The following is a 23019-nucleotide window of genomic DNA, read 5'->3' on the forward strand; positions in this document are numbered from 1 at the left end:
TAGATTAAAATATATAAATCATAATAGATTAAAACATTATTTGATAATTAAGATGTTCATGTAGTTTTATAATAATTTAAAATCATTATTATACATTACTGATACTTAAAATAATCAAAATTATATATTTACTTGTGACAGTTTTTATCAACTACGTTTTCCTATTTGACAACATTTCGAGCAATGCTTGCTAAGAAAGATGAGCTGCAAATGTAATCTGCTGTATGTATTATACTTTTCTAATGTAAAGAAAATTGATGAATTAAAAATTAAAGCTGTAAAAATTTTTAGACGCGATTATTCCGTCAGATTCAACTTTAATGTGCAAATTACGACGGTAAACAATTTCTCTTTGACGGTAAATAATTTCTCAGTGATGTGCTTATATCTACATTGTATAATCATGATTGCTCCTTGACAGCATAATCTTTAAACATTTAATATGTGCTGGTCAGAAATATAAATATCATCGCGAAAAATAAACGAAGAAGCCCCATTCTATCCTGTCTGCATCTATGTTTGTAACACAAAATTAAAAATTAATAATAAAATTAATATTAAAAAAATATTTGCAATTAATAGAATTAGTGTAACTTTATGTTCCATATTACATTTTTCAATATCTATGATTTAAATAATTTATAAATACGTAAATAAAAAATTATTACAAAAAAATATTAATCTCATTCTTTTTTGGAGTAAAATTTCGCTCCTTTGAAATGCTTGTATTTTATGGCATTGCAAACGATACTACGTTAGATTTGAAATACTTCAAAATATTTCATGTACTTATACGATTATGTAATGTATAATAGCCTACACATTTATAATATACTGGGTGTTTAAATAACGATAAAACTCTTGCATAAGGGTAGAGTGGACTAAACTAAGTCGAAATGTCCTCTACCATTTTGCAATTTTTAACAAGATATTAATTAAAAATTGCCGAATATTAGTCTTCAATAATTTTTTTCTCAAATACTGTTAAAAAAACAGCAAGAGATAAAAATTGTTTATTTTTTTCACATAGAACTCTAGGAATTTTTTCAGAATTTTTTATCAACTTTTTAGTTACTGCATTTTCTTATTTTTACCAACTACTGCATTTTGTTATTTTTACCAACATGAAAAAGTACAGTATAATTATTATTTGTTTTCTCATCTTTTAGTCTTTTCTTATCATTTTGTTCCTTAATATAAAAAAATAATTAAACAAAAAATGAAAAAATTAGATTATTATAAAAATTAAGTTTATGACTGCACTTATAAACTTAAAAATATCAATCAGTTCTTACTTCTATTATAATTCCAAATCAAGATCGGAATATTGCGAATTAAATAAGGAAGAACTTCTTATCGTGGCCATTGATAAAAAATGCTAGTAAATTCAGATAACACTCTTTAAAATCTTATGCTCTTTGTTCTGTATGCAGCAATATTAAGCATGCACCCATTATTATAATACTACGACCTACCAAAGATAACAAAACTATGGCGTTTGCTGAGTGCCTCTATACAAATACCTCTGGAGATAACACTACGCGTATTACAATATGACCGATTGCAAGTAAGAAATATCTATAGCGATATCAGTCCGACTTTTGATAAACCATTATCAATCTATATTATTCAATCCTAGAAGAATATTCAAGAAATATTAATAAGTTAAATATTTGCTTTTTAATATTATTGATCAACATTACATCAATACTATTCGACAAATGACTTTTTTATTACTTCTGTTTATCCGGAGCAAGATTGCATCTTCACAAAAATTTCATTATCTACTTTTAAAAACCTTTGAATATAATTTTTTAAAAACCTTTTGAATGTAATTTTTATAGTCCTTGATTTTATTCATTTAATTATAGCACAGGTATAAAACCAGCTAAAAAATCAAATTAAACTTCAGTACTTGATTTCGGAAATAAAGCGTAATTTCGAGTGAGCGGAATCATACGAGAAAAAGTTTTACCAACAGGACATAGATGGATACGCGATGTTTTACGCAAACCCGCACAGCGGTAGTTTTTCTCGGTGCATAGAAAACAATAACTGTGCTACTGATAGCATAGCCGATCAGATCTTTCTAACAAATGTAAATAAAATATTCTTTCGACGTGAAACATGAACCCGTGAAAAAATTTTAATCTTTTTGCATCATATCATCAGTGCTTTTCCATCACTATTATAGCTTCTGCAACTTTCTTCTTTGTATTATATATGGTTTATCATGGCGCATTTCGAAATCCTATCATTTCGTATGATTATCAACATCTACAGTATCATCGTATGTACACAGCATATGAAATTATTGAAATAATAGAAAAATGAATCTTATCATTTATCAAAATTAATAATTATCACTCTTTAATAAAGAAATAATTATTTTTATTTAACAAATATTTTTTTGGAAGACAATCTAATACTTTATGCTTCTATTTTCTGTGTTTTATGTCAAATGTTATCTTATATATAACATATCATTCCTTATTTTCCATGTAGAATAAAATTATGTCGTGTTTTTCATTTAATTGCGTTAATTATTTTCTTAATTCTTATTAAAATTAATTTGACACGAAGTTAACTTAATTTTATCATGTTACTAGCAGCGCCTTTTACAATTATATTCAATATCAACTAAACAAAGACTATAAAGTTAATTTTTTACTATGCATTATTTCATGATTAAAAGAAAGTCTTTATTTAACATAAATATATAAAAAAGACCATCATTTGTAATAAAAATTATTTTTTATACACATAGACATTCTTAAGATATAACACAACATAAAATATTTTAGGATTAATATAAGATTTACATTATTAACCTTAGACGCATTTGCTTCTAAATTTCATATTTCATTTATTATATAACACGCGTTATATATGATGTAATTATTTCAATGTTTAGTCAATAATACTTCAGAAAGCGCAAAAAATACTGTGACCTACGTTTAACAAAAAATCAATATATACATCCCTCCTGTATTTTATTATTTCCTTTCTTCTCTCATAATTTCTGCCACATTATAGTTCCACACGCATCGCTCTGTCGAAGGAAAGTACATTTTGCTTTAAAATATAAATGAATGCAACGTAGCAGTAATTTAAGTGTTTAATATCACGCTGTTCTTCCTCGAATTCATGAGGAACGTTATTTATAACACTTTAGTCGAATGAGAATCGTAATAAAGTACGTTATTTTCTATCTCTAATACACCACGACATTATTATTACTATTATGACAGAAACATTGACGCTAGAAAAGATTATTGCCTTCTTAAAAGTAGATCTGACGTTTGCATGTTGTTGGCCACTTCCGATGAAGGCTACAAAATTTCAAAAAATTCGTAATAAGATATTTCGGTTATTATGTTGCTTAAATAGCATTATAATGGTAATATCGTTAATATATACATTAAATAGGAAATATGATAACATGATTTTTGTGATGAAAGTGGGCTGTGAGCTAACTGCCTTCGTACAAGTTCCAATACAAATTACATTGTACACACTTCAAAGTGACCGTTTGCAAGTAAGAAATGCAATGTGCTTTTGAATTTATAATTTCGATTTTTTTATATCATAGATATTAACAAGATATATAAATCCATATAAATTAAATAATATAAAAATTAAATTTAAATATATAATGTAGAAAATTATAAATTTGTGCAATATAGCTTACACACATAAACAAATTTTTAAATTGTGTTGTGATACAGTTTCCAAGAAAATTAAAAAAATTGTTTTACATAATATTTATTTCAATCTTTTGCGATAAAAATTTTTAATATTATCGGGATTTAAAAAACAATTTAATATCAATTACGTAAATATATAAATGATTTATATATATATATATCTGTATATATAGGGTATTTGGAAAATAATGATAAATCTTTCGAATAGGGATAGAATGGACTAAACTGAGAAGAAAAGTCCTGTACTATTTTGCAATTTTCGTAATAGTTAACGAGATATTAATTACTAAAAATTGCCGAATATTAATCTTCAGTCATTTTTTTTGCTAAAATACTATCAATTTAAAAAAAAAACAGTAAGAGACAAAAATTGTTTATTTTCTTTTTATAGAGCTCTAAAAATTTTTCAGAATTTTTTATCAACTTTTTAGTACTTTATCGTTAGTATATAAGAAAATAAAGTACGTTTCAGTATTTTATTTTTTTATATACTAACAAATATTTTTACTAACATGAGAAAATCCGGTATTAAAGATTCTGAAAAAATTCTCAGAATTTAAAAGAAAATAAATAATTTTTGTTTCTTGCTGTTTTTCAATAAAGTTAATAGTACTTGAGTACAAAATTATTGTTTAAATTATAAACCAATATTTAATTAAATTATAAACCAATATTTAGTGATTTTTAGTAATTAATATCTTGTCATTGCGAAAATTGCAAAATAGTACAGGATTTTTCGACTCAATATAGTCCATCTTGCCATTATGCAAAAGCTTTAACGTTAATTATCAGACACCCGGTATATACATATATACATACACACACACACATATATACAGACATTTACACACATATTATTTATTACGCACACACACTCACGCGCGTGCGCGCGCGCGACTTTTTTAAATTCGTTTTATTTGAGTTCTGAAAAATAAGAAAAGAATACATTTTTTAAATTTTGCACAAATGTAGAGTAATTCAACATACATGTCATAACAATAAATATAAAATAATCTGTTGCCAAGAATTGAGGCATTAAATTATCTGAGATCTCATAAAATTTTAGCCCTTTTTTCAGATCTTCTAATCCATTATTATTTTTTGTTCATACCAAAATTAATATATACCATAATTTAATATCATTTTATGATATTAAAAGTTTCCCGATACAAGAAATAACTAAGAATGGAGTTGTATGACAAAACGTGAATTGCGAAATTCAGGGAATGAAAGTAACTCGTATTTGTATGTGTAACGAAGTTACAAGTTACTTTTTTGATAAATTTACTGGTAACTGCGTTACTTTTTTTGTAACTGTAAAAGTGTTACATTTTTTTAATGATAACAAATTTTACAATTACTTTCATCGTTACTTTGCACACCACTGGACACAGTTCGAGTGAACACAAGCCATTCATAACGCTTCAGACTGGAAAGCCCTTAGACACCCGTCCGCTATCTTGGTCATCAATTTTTAAAAAGTCATCAATTTTAAAAAACGGAAAAGTAATTAAAAGACGACTGCCTAGCTGCCCCCCCCCCTCTCTACTTAACCAAATCTTAAATATATAATAATGCGCTATTTATGCGCTATTCATATTCACAAAACAAAATTTTTGCTCTCATTTTGTTTAGCTAAAAAAAAATTTTTTTTGTGGAGGACTGAATGGGCAATCAGTCAACTTCCTCCCCCCCTTCCCCTCCCACCCTACGATGTTAAAAACAATCGATTTGGAAAGTTAAATATATAGAATTTATGCACTATTTATGCACTATCATATCCACATAGTCTTAATTCTTGCACTGCAACCCTTAAAGCACTTTCCTCTTAGGGCGAACAGCCATACTCGCATCTCAAATCGTTTAAAATTGCAAAATTAAATTCTCTGATTATGCAAAATAATTCTCTGATTTATGCGCTACTAGTTCCAAGCATTTTCGATTTTTGCACTGTAATCCTTAAGGCACTTTCCTCTTAGAGCACACATTAATATTTATAAGTCATGAAAAATTGTGAAAATACATGTTTAACTATGCGAAGTCTATTTTTTATTTATGTACTATGAATTCCAAGTAATTCTTTTTGCGGATGTGGAGAGCGCATAAATAGCGGATTAGTATATAATTAATTAGTATATAATTTTTTTCATTAAGATTTGATTAAATGGGGAGGGCCAGATAGGAAGACGTAATTAAAAGCTATTTCTTCAAGTAACGAGTAACTGTAACTTCTTACTTTTAAAAAATAACTTTTCATTTTTTGGTGAAATTGTACTGGTAGGTCTTTCTGTTTTGTTTGCATCTCAAAGTATTTAGAACTGTAGCATTTTTCCATTTTTTCCAATTTATTAAAAAACTAATTTTATCTTTTTTCAAATTTTATGAAATACAAATAAAAATTTCTTATTAAAACCAATTGATTTCACTCAATTGATTTCATTATCACTTTTATTGTACCATTTATAAACTTTTCTTTACTTACATCTGTGTTTATTTTGTCTTTAAATATAAAAAAATTATTTAACAAAATTAACATGACTTAATGATCACATTTAAAAAGAAATGTACTTTCAAATAACCTTTATAAACTCTTTCATTAATATCGCGAAAGAATATAAAAGCAGCAATATGCACTAATATTTTATACTATAATATATTGTATGTAGAAACAATTAAAATTGAACTATTATATTATATTTGTGCAAAGTTTAATTTGCCAAAAGCTTAAAAAGTTATAATTAAAAATATATTTAGAAAATACTGCCATGTTGACAAATAGATTTAGCTACGTAATAGATTTAGTACGAACAAATAAAAAATCCTATTCTAACTCTGTCATTAATAAGAGATTACATAACATATTTATCTAGATCATAATATACGAAATGGAAGATTATATTCAGCAAGCAAAATCAGAAGAGAGGAATACCTTTCAACGATATATCAACAAATGCAAATTAGTTTATAGTACGACAATGTGTTTCATAACTATGACAGCTATAATAGTGTCGTTCGGACCATTATTCTTAGCTCAACCCTTTCCAATCGAAGTTGAGTATCCATTTGATGTGAATGAACAACCACTGAGAACTATTATTTACTTGCATCATGTGATGATTATATATCAAAGTCGTGCCCAAGTATGTAGCAACGTCTTCGTAGCTCTTTTGCTTTGGTTCACAGCAGCAAGATTCGAGATTCTATCCCATAAATTTCAGAAAATTGCAAGCATTTCAGAATTCACAATCTGTACACAGCTGCATCAACGGCTATTACGGTAATATGTAAATTATATGCAATGGCATATAATAATCTCTTTAAAAATAATAATATACTTGTATATTCAACACAAATAAGCGAAGAAGACTATATATTTATTTGATCAAAGCGAGTCTAGATGTCTAATAATATTTTTTGTGTTTTTTTCAAAGAATTTTACAATTTCTAATTCAAGCTAATTAAGAGCATGTCAGTTTTAAAACACGATTTTAAACTGAAACTTAGAACATTAATTATTGCTTGCTGTCTAGTCTATAAAACTCAATATTATATCGTCCGAGGAAATGTATTGGCCTACGGACAGTAAGAAAATCTCCGATTTAATAAACTTCTGCTTATCAAAGGGAATTGCGGATTCGCTTACTGTTTTTTCAGTTTTGACCTCTCACGCACACACACATGGGATCATTCGCCGATTATAATTATACTCAACAGAAAAATCATGAATATAGATAGATGTAAATTTCATAATCATAAAAACTGACTAAAGTTTTTTTAGATAACTACAGTGTCTTCCTCTCTAAACTTCCTCCTAAACACCAAATTATCTTTGAAGATCGATGATGACATTATAGAAGCTGTAAAACATTTCAATAGCTGCGTACAACAATCAGCTTGGAATTCTAAACCGTTTAACTCGTATTTAAATGACATAATACCTGTACACTCTCAGACAATTAGAGAAATAATAGCAAAAAAACGAAAAGCAAAAAAAACTGAAATTGGATTATGTTGTATCACAAATTAAATTCATACATAAATAATATTACTGATACCAATTATTAGACACCAATATCCGCTTTGACCGAATATGGTTTTTTTCGCTAAATTATATTGAACATTTCTCAACTGATTTCCACTTATAAATATTAACTTTTGTATCCCTTTTTATGACTGATATTTTTAATTGATATTATAGAACCAAAACATCTTTAAACTTGTGTATTCATATTATTTTTTATTAATTAACGCATAATTATAATTAATTCTATAATAGAGTATACAACAGTAAAATTAATAAAAAACTGATAATAATTAACAGCTAATTACAGATATGCAAAAGATGTTACTATAGCAATTCGATACGTAGCGTTGTCATCGATAGGATTCAGTACCATAGGAGTAGTATTTAGCGGTTTGACTTTTTTGAGCGTGAGTCATTTGTATTTCATCTTTCCATTGCATATAGCTGTTCATTGCATTAGTTACATAATTTATGTGTTTACGAAAACATCTTAAATATCCTAATTAAAAATAGTAGAAGCATGTAGGACGATCTCGTTTGCTTGCAAATTAATGGCCTTTAGTATTGTTTGCTGATAGTTCGTTTGCGCATAAAAATTATTGCCTACAGTTCGATTACATGTGCTAATCTCTGCTTTAAAAACACAAATTATGTTTTAAAACACAAAATTTTCTACTTTAATAACATGAATTCTCTGTTTTACAAATACGAATTATTTTTTACTTAATTTTTTACTTACTTTTATATTTGTGTGCAAAAGTAGTTGTGGGCAATCGAGCTGTAGATAATAATTTTTATGCGCAAACGAACTGTCGACAAAAGTAATGTAAGCAAACAATACTGACAATCGATTTGTAGGCAAAAGGAGCCATCTCATTCGTCAAACAACTGCATCTAATATTTATGTAATTAGTATTATGAAAATTAGATAAATAGACACGACTTAGGCATTACATAATTTACTAAAAAATTAAAATTATTTTTTTAATTTAGAATTGTAGACATTATGACCAATTTTTTTCTTTCTCTCTCTATCTCACAAATATAATCTAAATTTTGTATTACTTATATTAAAACATTATATTGCACAGAAACAACCATTAACTGTAAAAACCCAATTTTTTGGCGTTGCCGCATCCGCAATTGTAGAGGTTTTTATCTGCGCATGGCCAGCTGATTATTTATTACGCACAGTAAGGCATAACAATCATATAAAACCACATAAAACATAAGAAAAGGCATAAAAAGGATTTATATTAAAATAAAATATAAATCAAAATTGTAATAAATTAAAGATAAAAATATAAAATATGTATAAATTTTAGAATAAATATATAGATGTATATAATTTCTTTGAATATAATTGATGCGATCTATAATCACATTTTCATCTTGTAAAAAAAATATGCATTATATTAATAATTGTATCTTTAATCTGGGTAAAATTTTCTTATAATATTCTCTTTTTTTTTTTTAATATTTCAGAGTAATGACATTGGTTATGCTGGATATGAATCGTCGTGGTACAGTAAAGATATATCTTTACAGAAGAATTTGTTATATACTGTATCGAGATGTCAACATCCTGTAACTCTAACTGTGCCATGTCTGCTACCAACTCTTTCACTTAATTATTATGCCTCTGTAAGTCTATCTTAAATTAGAATAGTCACAAGAGTTATTCTCAGTGGTTTAATTTTCAATAATCTTGGATGTAATAATTCATGAAGAAAAGTGTTAAAGATATCGATTTTCGCTCCCAAGTGTTAAATAGATTAAAATAGTCGGTGATCTTTATTTGCACAATTTTAGCTAGAATAATGGTTTTGCAATTATTAACGTACATACATGGTTATGTCATTTCTTATTATTTTAAAATCATTCTAGCAATGTTTTCATCCTTTGTCGGAAAAATTACTATTATTTTCTGTCGTTTACAATTTCAAATAATAATTTTTCAAGGTTTATTTATTTTACACTTGGCGGCAAAAATCAACAATATTTAACACCCTTCTTTATTATTTTTTTTTCAACATAATAATTTATCATGTTTATATATAAGCTTAAAGTAAACAATGATAGATTAAAACATTATTTGACAAATAAGATGTTCGTGTGAGTTTATAATAATTTACAATCATTATTAAACATTACTAATAACTTAAAATAATAAAAATTATATATTTACATTTAACAGTTTTTATCAACTACGTTTTCCTATTTGACAACATTTCGAGCAATGCTTGGTAAAAAAGATGGACTGCAAATGTAATCTACTGTATGTATTATATTTTTCTAAGAATTCTATTGTATATATTATACAATACATTTATGAAGAAAATTGATAAACTAAAGTTGCAAATATTTTAAATCATAGGGTAGAGCGAAATAATTTCGTCAATTTCAACTTTAAAGTAATGTACAAATTTACAATGGTAAAATCTCTCTTTGTTGATACAGTCCTCGTAAAAATTTACCACGAACACTTCTCCGCTTCTAGTATCTCTAAGAATTTCTTAAAATTATTTTAAAATAATAATCACAAAAATTTTTCACAAAAAACAATAATTTGCAATGTTTTTCGTTAAAAATCCTGCAACCTGCATTACACATGGGGATTCAATATGGAAACATTGACAAAATTTACATTTAATTAAATTGCAACAAAAATATAGTTACAACATTAAAAAATAGCTCTTTAAGATTTAATTTAGTATATAAATTTGTAATTTATAAACTTTAAAACAAATAAAACTTAAACAAATAAAAATCATACGATAGAATGCTTCACACTTTCAATATCCACCTAAGAACAAATTAATAATCTTTCACAAGAGAACATGCCCATCGGCATGAAATCTATAATTCAAATAAGATAACTATAACTACATATGTATTCATCATTAAATTCCGGATCATTTATACATATATAATTGATTCTCTCCATTAAAGATTCTAAATAAGTTAATATATCAAATTGTTGTGTTAAATTATTTAAATATTTTATAGTAAAAAATAACATTTATTTCTATTTCATATATTTATATAGAATATTTTATTTATAAACATTTTTAATTATATTATTAATTATATTAATTATATATTAACTATATTATTCTAAAATTTTTATTTAGAAAAGGGTTTCGTTTACCCATAAAATAATTGCTTACAACTTCGTATATACACGTATTGCACATAACGCATTGTATACATGACGTATGGCATATTGTACACAGCACATTGCAAACACGATTACATATACCTATGTGACCGTGTAAAGCACACACGTTCATGCTGCTTACGTACACATTGTAAAAGTTCTCTTCATGTGGGAAATTGTACCCATATCAAATCATAGAATGGTTTTGCACTGGACAATGTGATAAATCTCAAATCTAACCCATATAGAACCGCACTTCGGACAAAAAGTTGAAAATTCTGCATATAAAATACTGTACAATTATAAACGTTCTTTATTATAATATGCATGTTATACAAAATAATAATGTGCATAATTCGATCATGTGCGCGACACAGTCATGTGTGCAACACGGTTATGTGCATTCGAAACTGCAGTAAGGAATCGTTTTGTTAACGGAATCTCGCCGGTTCATTGTCCGACCTTTTTTCATCGGATTTTCTTGGAAATTTTTCCGAATACTAACTCATATAATAATTTTAAATTCCAACGTGGAGTTAAAGAAACGCAGTATTATCCTCATGATGGATTTATTGTACCCACCTATAGCCTATATTGCACTATCCATCTATTTTCTTAATATGAAACATCAAATCTTCCCTTTTTTCAAAATTATATACAAAGGTCTTGCGAGCGTGAAATCCTTATTTTCAATACAGGGTATCATTTCAGTGAAACACATGTTACTTTCTGAACACTTACTTCCTATCGCAGACAGGATATACACCTATAAAATTACTATGTAGAGTACAATGAAGAACGCTACTGCGCGTTGAAAGTCTATAAGTTAAAACTGTTTTATTAAAATTTGTGTATAGCAATATAAAACTACATTATGTAGAATAATAAACAGATTAAGTAACGTATAGAATTATCAGTAAAATATGTGAATAGATAGTATATGTGTTGTATATCCGGAAAATCTCTTTTTAATCAACCTCTTACCTACTGATATTTAGAATGTCTAAACATCCTAAGTACGTAACATTTTTTAGAAATTATACAGAAATCTACTATGCATACATATATTTTTTAAAGCTTTTATAGGTAGTGTTACTCACTCCTTATTCAAACACGCAAAGCTATCCGTTTTTCACATACATCATATTATCATGTCATAATAATTTCATTTACGTATACCCCACGCGAAACGGAAAAACGCAAGAATACATGTTCTCCTACAGTAACTCCCCTTTACAGTAACACCCTTTCATCATATTATTGCAAACACATGGAACATATCCATTACGCAACGGCTCGTAAAAGAGTTTTCATTTCCCATAATATCAACTTGCAATACATTTATAACATACGTAGCATACTTCAGTCATGCGAAGAAAAGTGATGCTAAAAGAAGTAATCTCCGCCGTAAAGTTAAGTGTGTTGCCAATTTGTTGTTGGCCTTTGCCACAAGATGCGACAAAATTTAAAATGTTTTGTATGACATTGCATCATTGTTTGAGCATAATTGTAACAACAGCTCTGAAATTACCGTTGATATACGGTATCACAAATCATCTTGATGATCCTCCTGTGTTAGTAAATCAAATTGTTCTATTAAGTGGCACATTTCACGCGAACTTTAACTTTATTTTTCATATAACATATTATCATCATATACAGGTAATTAATATTTAACGTCAAAAAATTTACATGCAAATTAATTAAAGATTCACATTTTACTACTACATTCTATATGTATCAATTATTTCAAGTAATTATTTGCAGATTGCTACTTCTGAAATAGTAAATTTTTGCAACGTGATGAAACCTCATGAAGAAGTTGTAATTCAACGATACATTGATAAATGTATTGCATTTTATGGTATATTTTTGGTTGCTTTCTATTGGATTACATTCGTAGTTATCGCAATATTACCTCCTTTAATGCATCAGCCATTTCCAACATTGGCCGAATATCCATTTGATGTATCTTATCAACCGGTAAAAACAATAATTTATATACAACAATCTATGGCCGGAATAATGATATCGGGACAACTATGTATAAATGTTCATATGGCAATGTTGCTTTGGTTTACATCCGCAAGATTTGAAATACTGACTAAAGAATTAGAAAAAACTGCAAATGTCTATCAGTTGTTTGAATGTATTAAAAAACATCAAAAGTTACTGATGTAAATATAAACATTATCTTAGTAAAGAATAATCTAGTTAGAAAGATTTAAATAATCATATCGTATGCATTTATTCAGTTATGCAAAAGAAGTTACAAATGCTGCTCGTCCTTTCGCATTTACAACTATATATTGTAGCACGATTTCCTTAATAGGAGTCTTTCTTTTGCTCATTAGTGTAAGTATATGTAATATTATAAAAATATATTATACTTGAATATATTTTCTTCTAAATTTGTACATAAATCAGGAGTCACGGTAGTGTCTCAGCGCTAAGACAAGCGCAGCAACACTACCGTGTTCCTTTACACGAAACTGCTAATTGCGGGGGAGGTATATCATGATCATCAGATATACGCAATTTTATCGTATCCTTCCATCGTACCCTCCATCATAATATTTTTATATACTTTTGCAAAAAGAAGGCATTGCAATTACCTCAAAAATTTAGTGTATAAGAACATTAACATGAAATATTGTGTCAATCAATTGTTTTAAACAGCATCAACCTATAGCAGTAATATTCCAGTTTTTCGTATTGGGTATAATAAGTATAGCAGAAGTATTTATGTATACTTGGCCAGCAGAACATTTGATGTATACGGTAAATAACTTTATTACATTTTGTTATAATATAATTAACTTTATTTTAAAATATGTTTATTATGTAACCAGAGTAAAGACGTCGTACAAACAGCATTTTATATACTCAAAAACAATCATTTAATTAAAGTATGGAAATGTTTGCAAATTATTATAATGAGAAGTAAAAAACCAATAACAATTTCAATACCTTGCTTTCTGCCCGAATTATCTCTCAGTTACTTTACATCGGTAAGATCAAATTCTAAGTTAATTTAAAAAATTGATTAAGTTTGATAACATATTATTTATATTAATTATTTGACATTATTACATAATTTTCTCCCTCTCTCTCACTCTTTCTTTATGTATATATAAATATATATAAAAAAAAATAGGTATGACTATACTGAATCGAAAACTCTTCTACCATTTTGCAATTTTCGTAATAGGTAACAAGATATTAATTTCTAAATCCGCACAAAAAGACCAAACATCGCTGCTGGAACGGCAATTTCTCACCTTACTGCATGTCCACGCTTATTCGCCACTCTTCAAAAAATAATATCTTGTTACCATTACGAAAATTACGAAATGATAGAGAACTTTTCGATTCAATTTAATTCATTCTATCTGATCACGAGAGATAATGCGATTATTATCAATCTGTATATGTATATATATTAAATATACATATATACATAAATGTATATTTGTATTAAATGTATATATTTATATTTATATAAAATTATATATTATGTTAACACATATTATATATATTTTAATGGTTCTTTTAAAAATTAATTTTTAATTTAATAATCATATAAATTTTTTTATACAATATATTATCTTTATATTTTATAAAAAATTTACTTTTTTCATTAACAAATATTATACAATAGAATTTAACTATATTTATTATTATATGTTGCAGTATCTTTCAACTATACTCTCTTATTTTACAACTCTGCGAGTAATGATGGACGATGATAATAATTAAATATAAACACAATCAAAATACTTGCTTTAAATCGTTAACGTTTGCAGAAAACAAAGCTTTTGTAGTTATATTGTACAGTATAGTTACACTAAAATATATAAATATAATTTCAAAAAATTGTATTATTTAATTAAAAAATAATAAATTAAAATTATTGTTATTGATTATAGTTATCATAGTACTAATAATAAATATTACTTTAGAGATTATCATGCTATTTGATAGATGGTTTGATATAGTATTTACCGCATTTCAATTATCACTACTTGCTATTATTTTGAAAACAATAAAAATAGAAAATATATTATAATTCTGTATCATAAATATTATACACTACAATAATAATTTTAACATATAATTTCTTGAATGAAATACTAGAAGTAGTAATTTTTTTAACAAATTAGTTTTACAGTTATTATTGTGATGTAAAGATAATTTACTTTAATTTTCCTTTGATCTCATTCTTGTACTACAATAATTCACGCAGTCAGTCATAAAATTATAAGCAAAAATATTCAAAATATTTAAAAATAATTAAAATAATATTAACTTCTAAAAAAAATATATATTAATCATTTTCAAAAAAAGTAAAAACTAATTAAAAACTTAAAGCATATAACCATAATTATTACAGAGTATGCATCATTAATAATTTAATATATATGTAAAATTACACCTCCGATTTTGATGAAATTAGACTCATTCGACGCGTGCTAGTATAACATTTTTCATGAACATGTGTAACATACATAAACACGCATAAATGTGTATAATTATATATGAAATATATTCTTACATTCTTATTTCTTTTATAAAATTACTGTTTAGTGTAATAGAAATAATAATGGTAATGTAAAAACATTAAAAATAATTAAAGGGATAATTTTTGCATTGTTTATTTTAAAAAAACAAGCTTAAAAAATGTAAAAAAAATTGCTCATGCATAATTTTATATATTATACAATAATTATACATAAGTAATTTGTTTACATTTTTCCAAATTTGTTTTTTTCTAAAACAAACAATGCGAAAATTATCCCTTTAATTATTTTTAATGTTTTCACATGACTATTATTATTCTAGTACACTAAAAAGTAATTTTACAAAAAAAAAAGATGAATGTATGAACATGTATGGACACATATTTCATATATAATTAGACATATTTATAAATATTTATGCGTGTTTATACACATTCATGCATGAATAATTTTTTATCAGGCGCTTTGCTTGAATGGAAAGAAAAATCTGTAAAAAAAACATTGAGTTGGGCCATAAACTGAGATATTAAACGTTAAAGTTGACGACCGTATAGATTAGGAAATCTGTCATATCGAGATGCGCAGCGTACTTAAGGGAAAAATAACAGTAAAATAAACAGTTCTTTAGAATATAATTCTCTGCTTTAAAAACATAAAAATTATATAAAAAAATAATTTGTGTGTTTAAAGTATAGATTATGTAATTTTAAAGTATAGATTTACAATTATATTCTCTATTTTACAAACACAAAACCTGTACTTTAAAAACACAAATTATTTTTTTATATAACTTTTATGTTTTTAAAGCAGAGATTTGTATTCTAAAAAAGTGCTTTTTTACCTGTTATTGTTCCCTTATACACTGTATCTCGTCGATATGACAGATTTCCTAATCTACATGGTCATTAACGTTTAATATCTCAGTTTACGGCCCAATCCAACGTTTTTTCTTAAAGATTCTTTCATTTCGAGCAAAAACGCGTCAAATGAGCCTAATTTCATCAAAATCGAAAGTGCAATCCATATTCTCTAAATCTGAATCAGTGGATAATCACTGTAATAATCAGTGCCAAATATACCATTGATAATCAGTGAATGAAATGTGAGATCTCTAACTTATCTAATCTTATTCTAAACTTATCTATTACGTAACCTAATTAATCTTGTTTTAATGCATAAATTCAATGAATATAGTATTGGGAAATTGAAATTAACATGCAAATATATATCAGATCCTATTTTAATTATATAATGCTCAAATATTCTTCCTACTTTAATTAAACTTCCAATGCCAAGTATACCGCTGGGTAATTAATAACTATCCATTGATTTAGATGTAGAGAGTATTCTAAATAATTACCACTAATGCTCTTGTACGTAACGTTTGTCTGCCTGGCGTGCAATCATCTATCTAGCCTCTCTGCGCATGCCCCACATTACACGCTCACAACAGTGACACTCCCAATAAATGAGCGCATAGTTGACAAAGCGGCTAGCCTCAACTAGCCTGCTCATTGAGCAAATAAAACTTAATTGGTTATTACTTATAGATCAAATCAAATATATTCAATCGCTCGGTAGGCATTCCTAGCCGCTTTGCTGTCTTAAACTCATCCAATAATTCAAATTTCATATTCTAAGAAAACAGTAATTTCAATTGCACCATAATTATTATTCAAAAGATTGCTGTTTGTGAAGTCAATAATCAAACATCTCGGAAAAAAAAGTTTATATATAATTATATATGTTTATATTTAATTATATAAAATTATATATAATTATATATGTTTATATTTAATTATATAAAATTATATATAATTATATATGAAATTTGATCATTTATATACAGTCGTATATAAAAGAATATATAATTAAATATAACCATATATGAAATCATACGTGACATATTTTTACCATACATAAATAATATATAAACATATACGATCATATATGGCATATTTTTGTTATATGTGTAAATCATTTTGTTATATGTATATAAATCATATATGGATAATTTAACATGAAGTTAACTTAATTTTATCTAATTACAAGCTTTTTCTCTCATAAATAAATTCAATATCCACTAAACAAACTTTAACTTTTATTTAATTTTTTGCACTATTTCAAGACTATAAAAAAGTCTTTATTTAATATAGGTATGTAATAAAGACCATCGTTTGTAATAAAAGAATAAAAATATTCTTTTAAATACGACACAACATAAAATTTTTAAAGATTAATATAAAATTTTATTTTATACATTATTAACTTTAGACGCATTTGCTTCTAAATTTTCTATTTCCCTTGTCATATAACATCCGTAATACAAGAATATAATTATTTCAATGTTTATAATACTAGTCAATAACTTCAGAAAATGCAAACATACTGACGTACGTTTAATAACAAATCAATGTATACATCCCTTCTATATTTTATTATTTCCTTTCCTCTCTCATAATTTCTGCCACATTATAGTTCCGCACGCATCGCTCTGTTGGAGAAAACTACATTTTGCTTTAAAATATAAATGAACACAACGCGTAGAGAGAGCTGTAATTTAAGTGTTTAATATCACGCGATGTTTCTTCCCTCGAATTCTTGAATGTTATTTATAACACTTTAGTCGAATGCGAATCATAATAAAGTGCGTTATTTTCTAATACATCACGGAATTATTATTGTTATTATGACAGAAACATTGACGTTAGAAAAGATTATTGCCTTCTTAAAAGTAGATCTGACATTTGCATGTTGTTGGCCACTTCCGATGAAGGCAACAAAATTTCAAAAAATTCGTGACAAGATATTTCGGTCATTATGTTGCTTAAACAGCATTCTAATGTCACTATCATTAATATATACAGTAATCAAGAAATATGATATGTTTGTTGTGATGAAAGTGAGTGTAGAACTGACCGCCTTTTTGCAAGTTCCAATACAGATTACATTGTTTACACTTCAAAGTGATCGTCTGCAAGTAATGTGCTTTTGAATTTCTTGTAATTTCAATTGATTTGTATCATAGATATTAAAATGATATAATATAAATCTATAAAAATTAAATTTAAATATGTAATGTAAAGAATTAAATTTGTGTGATAACTTATAAATAAATTTTTTAATTGTAATTGTGACAATTTCCAAAAAAATTTTTTTAAATAAGATTTTGTTTATTTATTTCAATCTTTTACGACAAAAATTGTTAATATTATTGGCATTTAAAAAACAATTTAATATCAATTGCGTGAATATATATGTAATATATTATATATACATATATATACATATATATATATATATATATATATATATATATATTATTCATTATGCACATGACATTTTAAAATTTGTTTTATTTAGGTTTCAAAAATAAAAAAGAATATATTTTTTTTTAATTTTGCACAAATATAGAGAAATCCAACATACACGTCATAATAATAAATATAAAGTTATCTATCGCCAAGAATTGAGGCATTAGATTATCAAGATCTCATAAAATCTTAGCCATTTTTCCAGATCTTCTAATCTACTATTATTGTTCATCAAAATATATTTTATGAATGACATTAAAAGTCTTTCCGTACAAGAAACAATTAAGAAATGGATATACATGAAAAAATGTGAATTGTGAAATTGTACTAGTAGGCCTTTTCATATTGTTTGCATCTTAAAGTATTTAAAACTGCAACACATTTTTCCATTTTTTCGAATTTATTAAAAAAGTAATTTTATCATTTTTCAAATAAAGCACAAATAAAAATTTCTCAATAAAACCATCACTCAATTGATTCTATTATCAATTTCATTGTACCATTTATAAACTTTTGACTACTTACACCTGTGTTTATTTTGTTTCTAAATTTAAAAAATTGTTTAACAAAGTTAACATATCTTAATAATCGCACTTTAAAAATTAATTTATTTTTAAATAATCTTTTTTAAACTCTTTCGTTAATATCTCGAAAGAATATATAAGCAGTAATATACGTTTAATACTAATATTTAATACTGTGTGTTATATACGAAACAGTTCAAATTAAATTATTATATTATACCTATATTGGTGTAAAGTTTAATTTGCGAAAGCTTAAAAAGTTACAATTGAAAATATATTTAGCAAATAATGTCATTTTAACATAAATATTTAGCTGATGTACAATTAAAGACTTCTTTTGCTGACTCCATCATTAGTGAGAGATTACATAATATACTTATGCAGATCATAATATACGAAATGGAAGATTATATTCAGCAAGCAAAATCAGAAGAGAGGAATACTTTTCAGCGATATATCAACAAATGCAAATTATTTTATTGTACGACATTGTGTTTGATAACCATGACAGCTGTAATAATGTGGTTCGGACCATTATTGATGGCTCAACCCTTTCCAATCGAAGTTGAATATCCATTCAATGTAAATAAACAACCATTAAGAACTATTATTTACTTGCATCATATAATGGCTGTATACCAAAGTCGTACGCAAGTATGTAGCAACATCTTCGTAGCTCTCCTGCTTTGGTTCACAGCAGCAAGATTCGAGATTCTATCCCATAAATTTCATAAAAGTACAAGCATCTCAGAATTCATAATCTGTATACAGCTGCATCAACGACTATTACGGTAATATGTAAATTCTATAATGCATTATCGCATAATATATTTTTTAAAACTAATTATATACTTGTATATTTAACATAAATATAAGCGAAAAAGAACTGTATATTCGATCAAAACTAGTCTTAGTGCCTAATAATATTATTTGTGTTGTTTTACAAAGAATTTTACAATTTCTAATTCAAGCAAACTAAGAGTCTGTCAGTTTTAAAACACGGGCTAAACTAAAACTTACGTTATATCACAAATTAAATTGGTAAATACTAAGTATAAGCATATTCAAGCCTATAACGATCAAAGCTAGATCTTCTCAATGCCTAAATAATTCACAGTAAATTATCTATATCTTATATGTGTACATGTATATATACCATAATTTTTGTAGTTATTCAAACTGTGCCGAAATTTTTCCGGACTTTATCACACAAACGCAATTAAACTACTGCAATAATATCGCAAGTTAAATTAAATTGACAAGCAAATTCTCAATCTTCGATCAAGAAAATATTTCAATCTTCGGACGAGGTAATATTTTTTGTAATAAATTTATTTAAGGTTTTCAGCGCATTAACACTTATATGATATCGGATCAAAGATTGAGAATTTGTTTGTCAATTTAATTTAACTTGTGATATTATTGCAGTAGTTTAATTGCTTTTAATAAAGTCTGGAAAAATTTCGGCGTACAGTTGAATAACTACAAAAATATGGTATATATGCATGTACATATATAGGATATAGATAATTCCCTGTGAATTATTTAGGCATTGAAAAGATCTAGCTTTGATCGTTATAGGCTTGAATATGCATATACTTGGTATTTAATTTTATGTCGGTCTTAATAAAAAGAAATAATAAAAATCTTATTATTGTTAAATTGGTAAGTTTAATATTACTGATTATTAAACACCAATACCCTCCTTGGCCGAATATGGCCTTCTTCAAATATGGCTTGATTGTATTAAACATCTCTCGACTAATTTTCAATTATAAATATTAACTTTTTAGTTAATTTTTTGGCTGATATTTTTAAATAATACTATACGATAAAAACATCTTTAAATTTGTATATTTATATTATATTTGTTATTAACGCATAATTATAATTAATTCTATAATAGTGTATATAACAGCAAAATTAATAAAAAACCGGTAATAATTAACAGCTAATTACAGATATGCAAAACATGTTACTATGACAGTTCGATACATAGCGTTGTCAACGATAGGGCTCAGTTCCATAGCAGTAATATTTAGCGGTCTTACTTTTTTGACCGTGAGTTATTTCTATTCCATCTATCCACTGCATATACTTATCACATAACATTAAATACATACATTTTTTGCGTAAATGTCTTAAATATCTTAATTAAAAATAACAGAAACATGTAAACTTTAAATACACACACATCTAATATTTATGTAGTCAGTATTATGATATTTATATAAATAAATATAATCTAGGCATTACATAATTTATTTTTAAAAAATTAAAAATTACTTTATTAATTTAGAATTATAAACAATGACGAATTGTTTTTCTGTCACAAATATAATTTAAATTTTGTATTACTTATATTAAATATTATCTTGCACAGCAACAAACATTAACTATAAAAACTCAATGTTTTGCCATTTCTACATCCGCACTTATAGAGGTTTTCATCTGCGCATGGCCAGCTGATTATTTATTACGCACGGTAAGGCACAGCAGCCACATAAAACGTAAAAAACAGTTTATAATAAAAGAGTTTATAATAAAATAACATAAAAATCAAAATTGCAATAAATTAAAAATTAAAATATAAAATATGTATAAATTTTAGAACAAATATATAGATTACACGATGTTTTTTAATATAATTGATGTGATCTATAATCACATTTTTATCTTGTAAAAAAATATACATTATATTAATGACTGTGTCTTTATTCTGGGTAAAATTTTCTCATAATGTTTTCTTTATTTTAATATTTCAGAGCAATGATATTGGTTATGCTGGATATGAATCATCATGGTACAGTAAAGATATATCTTTACAGAAAAATTTGTTATATACTGTAACGAGATGTCAACATCCTGTAACTCTAACTGTACCATGTTTGCTACCGAGTCTTTCACTTAATTATTATGCCTCTGTAAGTCATATCTTAAATTAGAATATTCATAAGAGTTATTTTCAGTGGTTTAATTGAAGTTAATCTTGGATATAATAATTCATAAAGAAGAGTGTTAAAAAAAAATGTCGATTGTTGCTCCCAAGTGTCAAGTAAATTAAAGTGATCTTTACATGTACAATTCTATAACCTGTCTAATAACTAGAATAATGGTTTTTCAATTACAATATTATAACCATACATATATGACCCGGTTTGTGTTATCTCTTATTATTTTTAAGTATTATTCTAATGATGTTTCTATTCCTTCTCAAAAAAATTACTATTGTTTCCTGTCATTCATAATTCCAAACAATGATTTTTCGACGTTCATTTATTTACACTTGACGGCGAAAATCGATAATTTTTAACACCCTCCTCCCCCTTTATTATTATTTTCGGTAAAAATATTAGGCGATCCAGCCTCACACAATGACTTTGACTTTGACATATGTTGTTAAGGTCGTGACGTCTAACAGATTTTAATCGTCGCTCGTTATTCATTAAAAAGTTTAAACAGTTAGTGTTAATTATTTCCCTTGCTTTACATGAACAGTCAAATAATTTTAGACAGGGAGAAAGATATGAAATGGACAAATTCAAGGAATGAACGCAAAGCGAGTTTCAGCCCACCTCTCCCTCTGTCAAGGAGCATTTGACTTTCCACATAAAGATGGAGTAGACCTTGCTTCGTGTTGAACAGAATAGTGAGATGAATCAAAATACATAGTTGCTTTAAAAAAAATATATATATATATAATATAATATCTAAAAAAATAATGTTTTATAGTTTAATTAAAAATATTAATTTTGTAAATTAAGGATATA

General features: G+C 26.2%; 3 protein-coding genes across 3 annotated transcripts in view; all 3 read left to right on the forward strand.

The window, feature by feature from the left end:
- Positions 1–9403, forward strand: part of LOC108749161 — a 42616-nt gene extending 33213 nt beyond the window's left edge. The window contains exons 7-8 of the mRNA XM_018487696.1: positions 8823–8924; positions 9217–9403. Of these exons, the coding sequence (XP_018343198.1) occupies positions 8823–8924; positions 9217–9390 (276 nt within the window). The 3' untranslated portion in view covers positions 9391–9403. The remainder of the gene's footprint in view (positions 1–8822; positions 8925–9216) is intronic.
- Positions 9404–19753: 10350 nt separating this feature from the next.
- Positions 19754–20044, forward strand: LOC108749147. Its single transcript, XM_018487681.1, has one exon. The coding sequence runs from the start codon at positions 19754–19756 to the stop codon at positions 20042–20044; it is 291 nt and encodes a 96-aa protein (XP_018343183.1).
- Positions 20045–21229: 1185 nt separating this feature from the next.
- Positions 21230–23019, forward strand: part of LOC108749148 (odorant receptor 4-like) — a 2818-nt gene continuing 1028 nt past the window's right edge. The window contains exons 1-3 of the mRNA XM_018487682.1: positions 21230–21310; positions 21633–21734; positions 22015–22173. Coding sequence (XP_018343184.1) covers positions 21230–21310; positions 21633–21734; positions 22015–22173 — 342 coding nt within the window. The remainder of the gene's footprint in view (positions 21311–21632; positions 21735–22014; positions 22174–23019) is intronic.

This window comes from Trachymyrmex septentrionalis, unplaced genomic scaffold (assembly GCF_001594115.1).
Source record: "Trachymyrmex septentrionalis isolate Tsep2-gDNA-1 unplaced genomic scaffold, Tsep1.0 scaffold27, whole genome shotgun sequence".
Lineage (NCBI taxonomy): Eukaryota > Metazoa > Arthropoda > Insecta > Hymenoptera > Formicidae > Trachymyrmex > Trachymyrmex septentrionalis.

Coding starts and splice junctions, on each gene's coding strand:
- LOC108749147 (XM_018487681.1), top strand. CDS start 19,754: ATGACAGCTGTAATAATGTGGTTCGGACCATTATTGATGGCTCAACCC.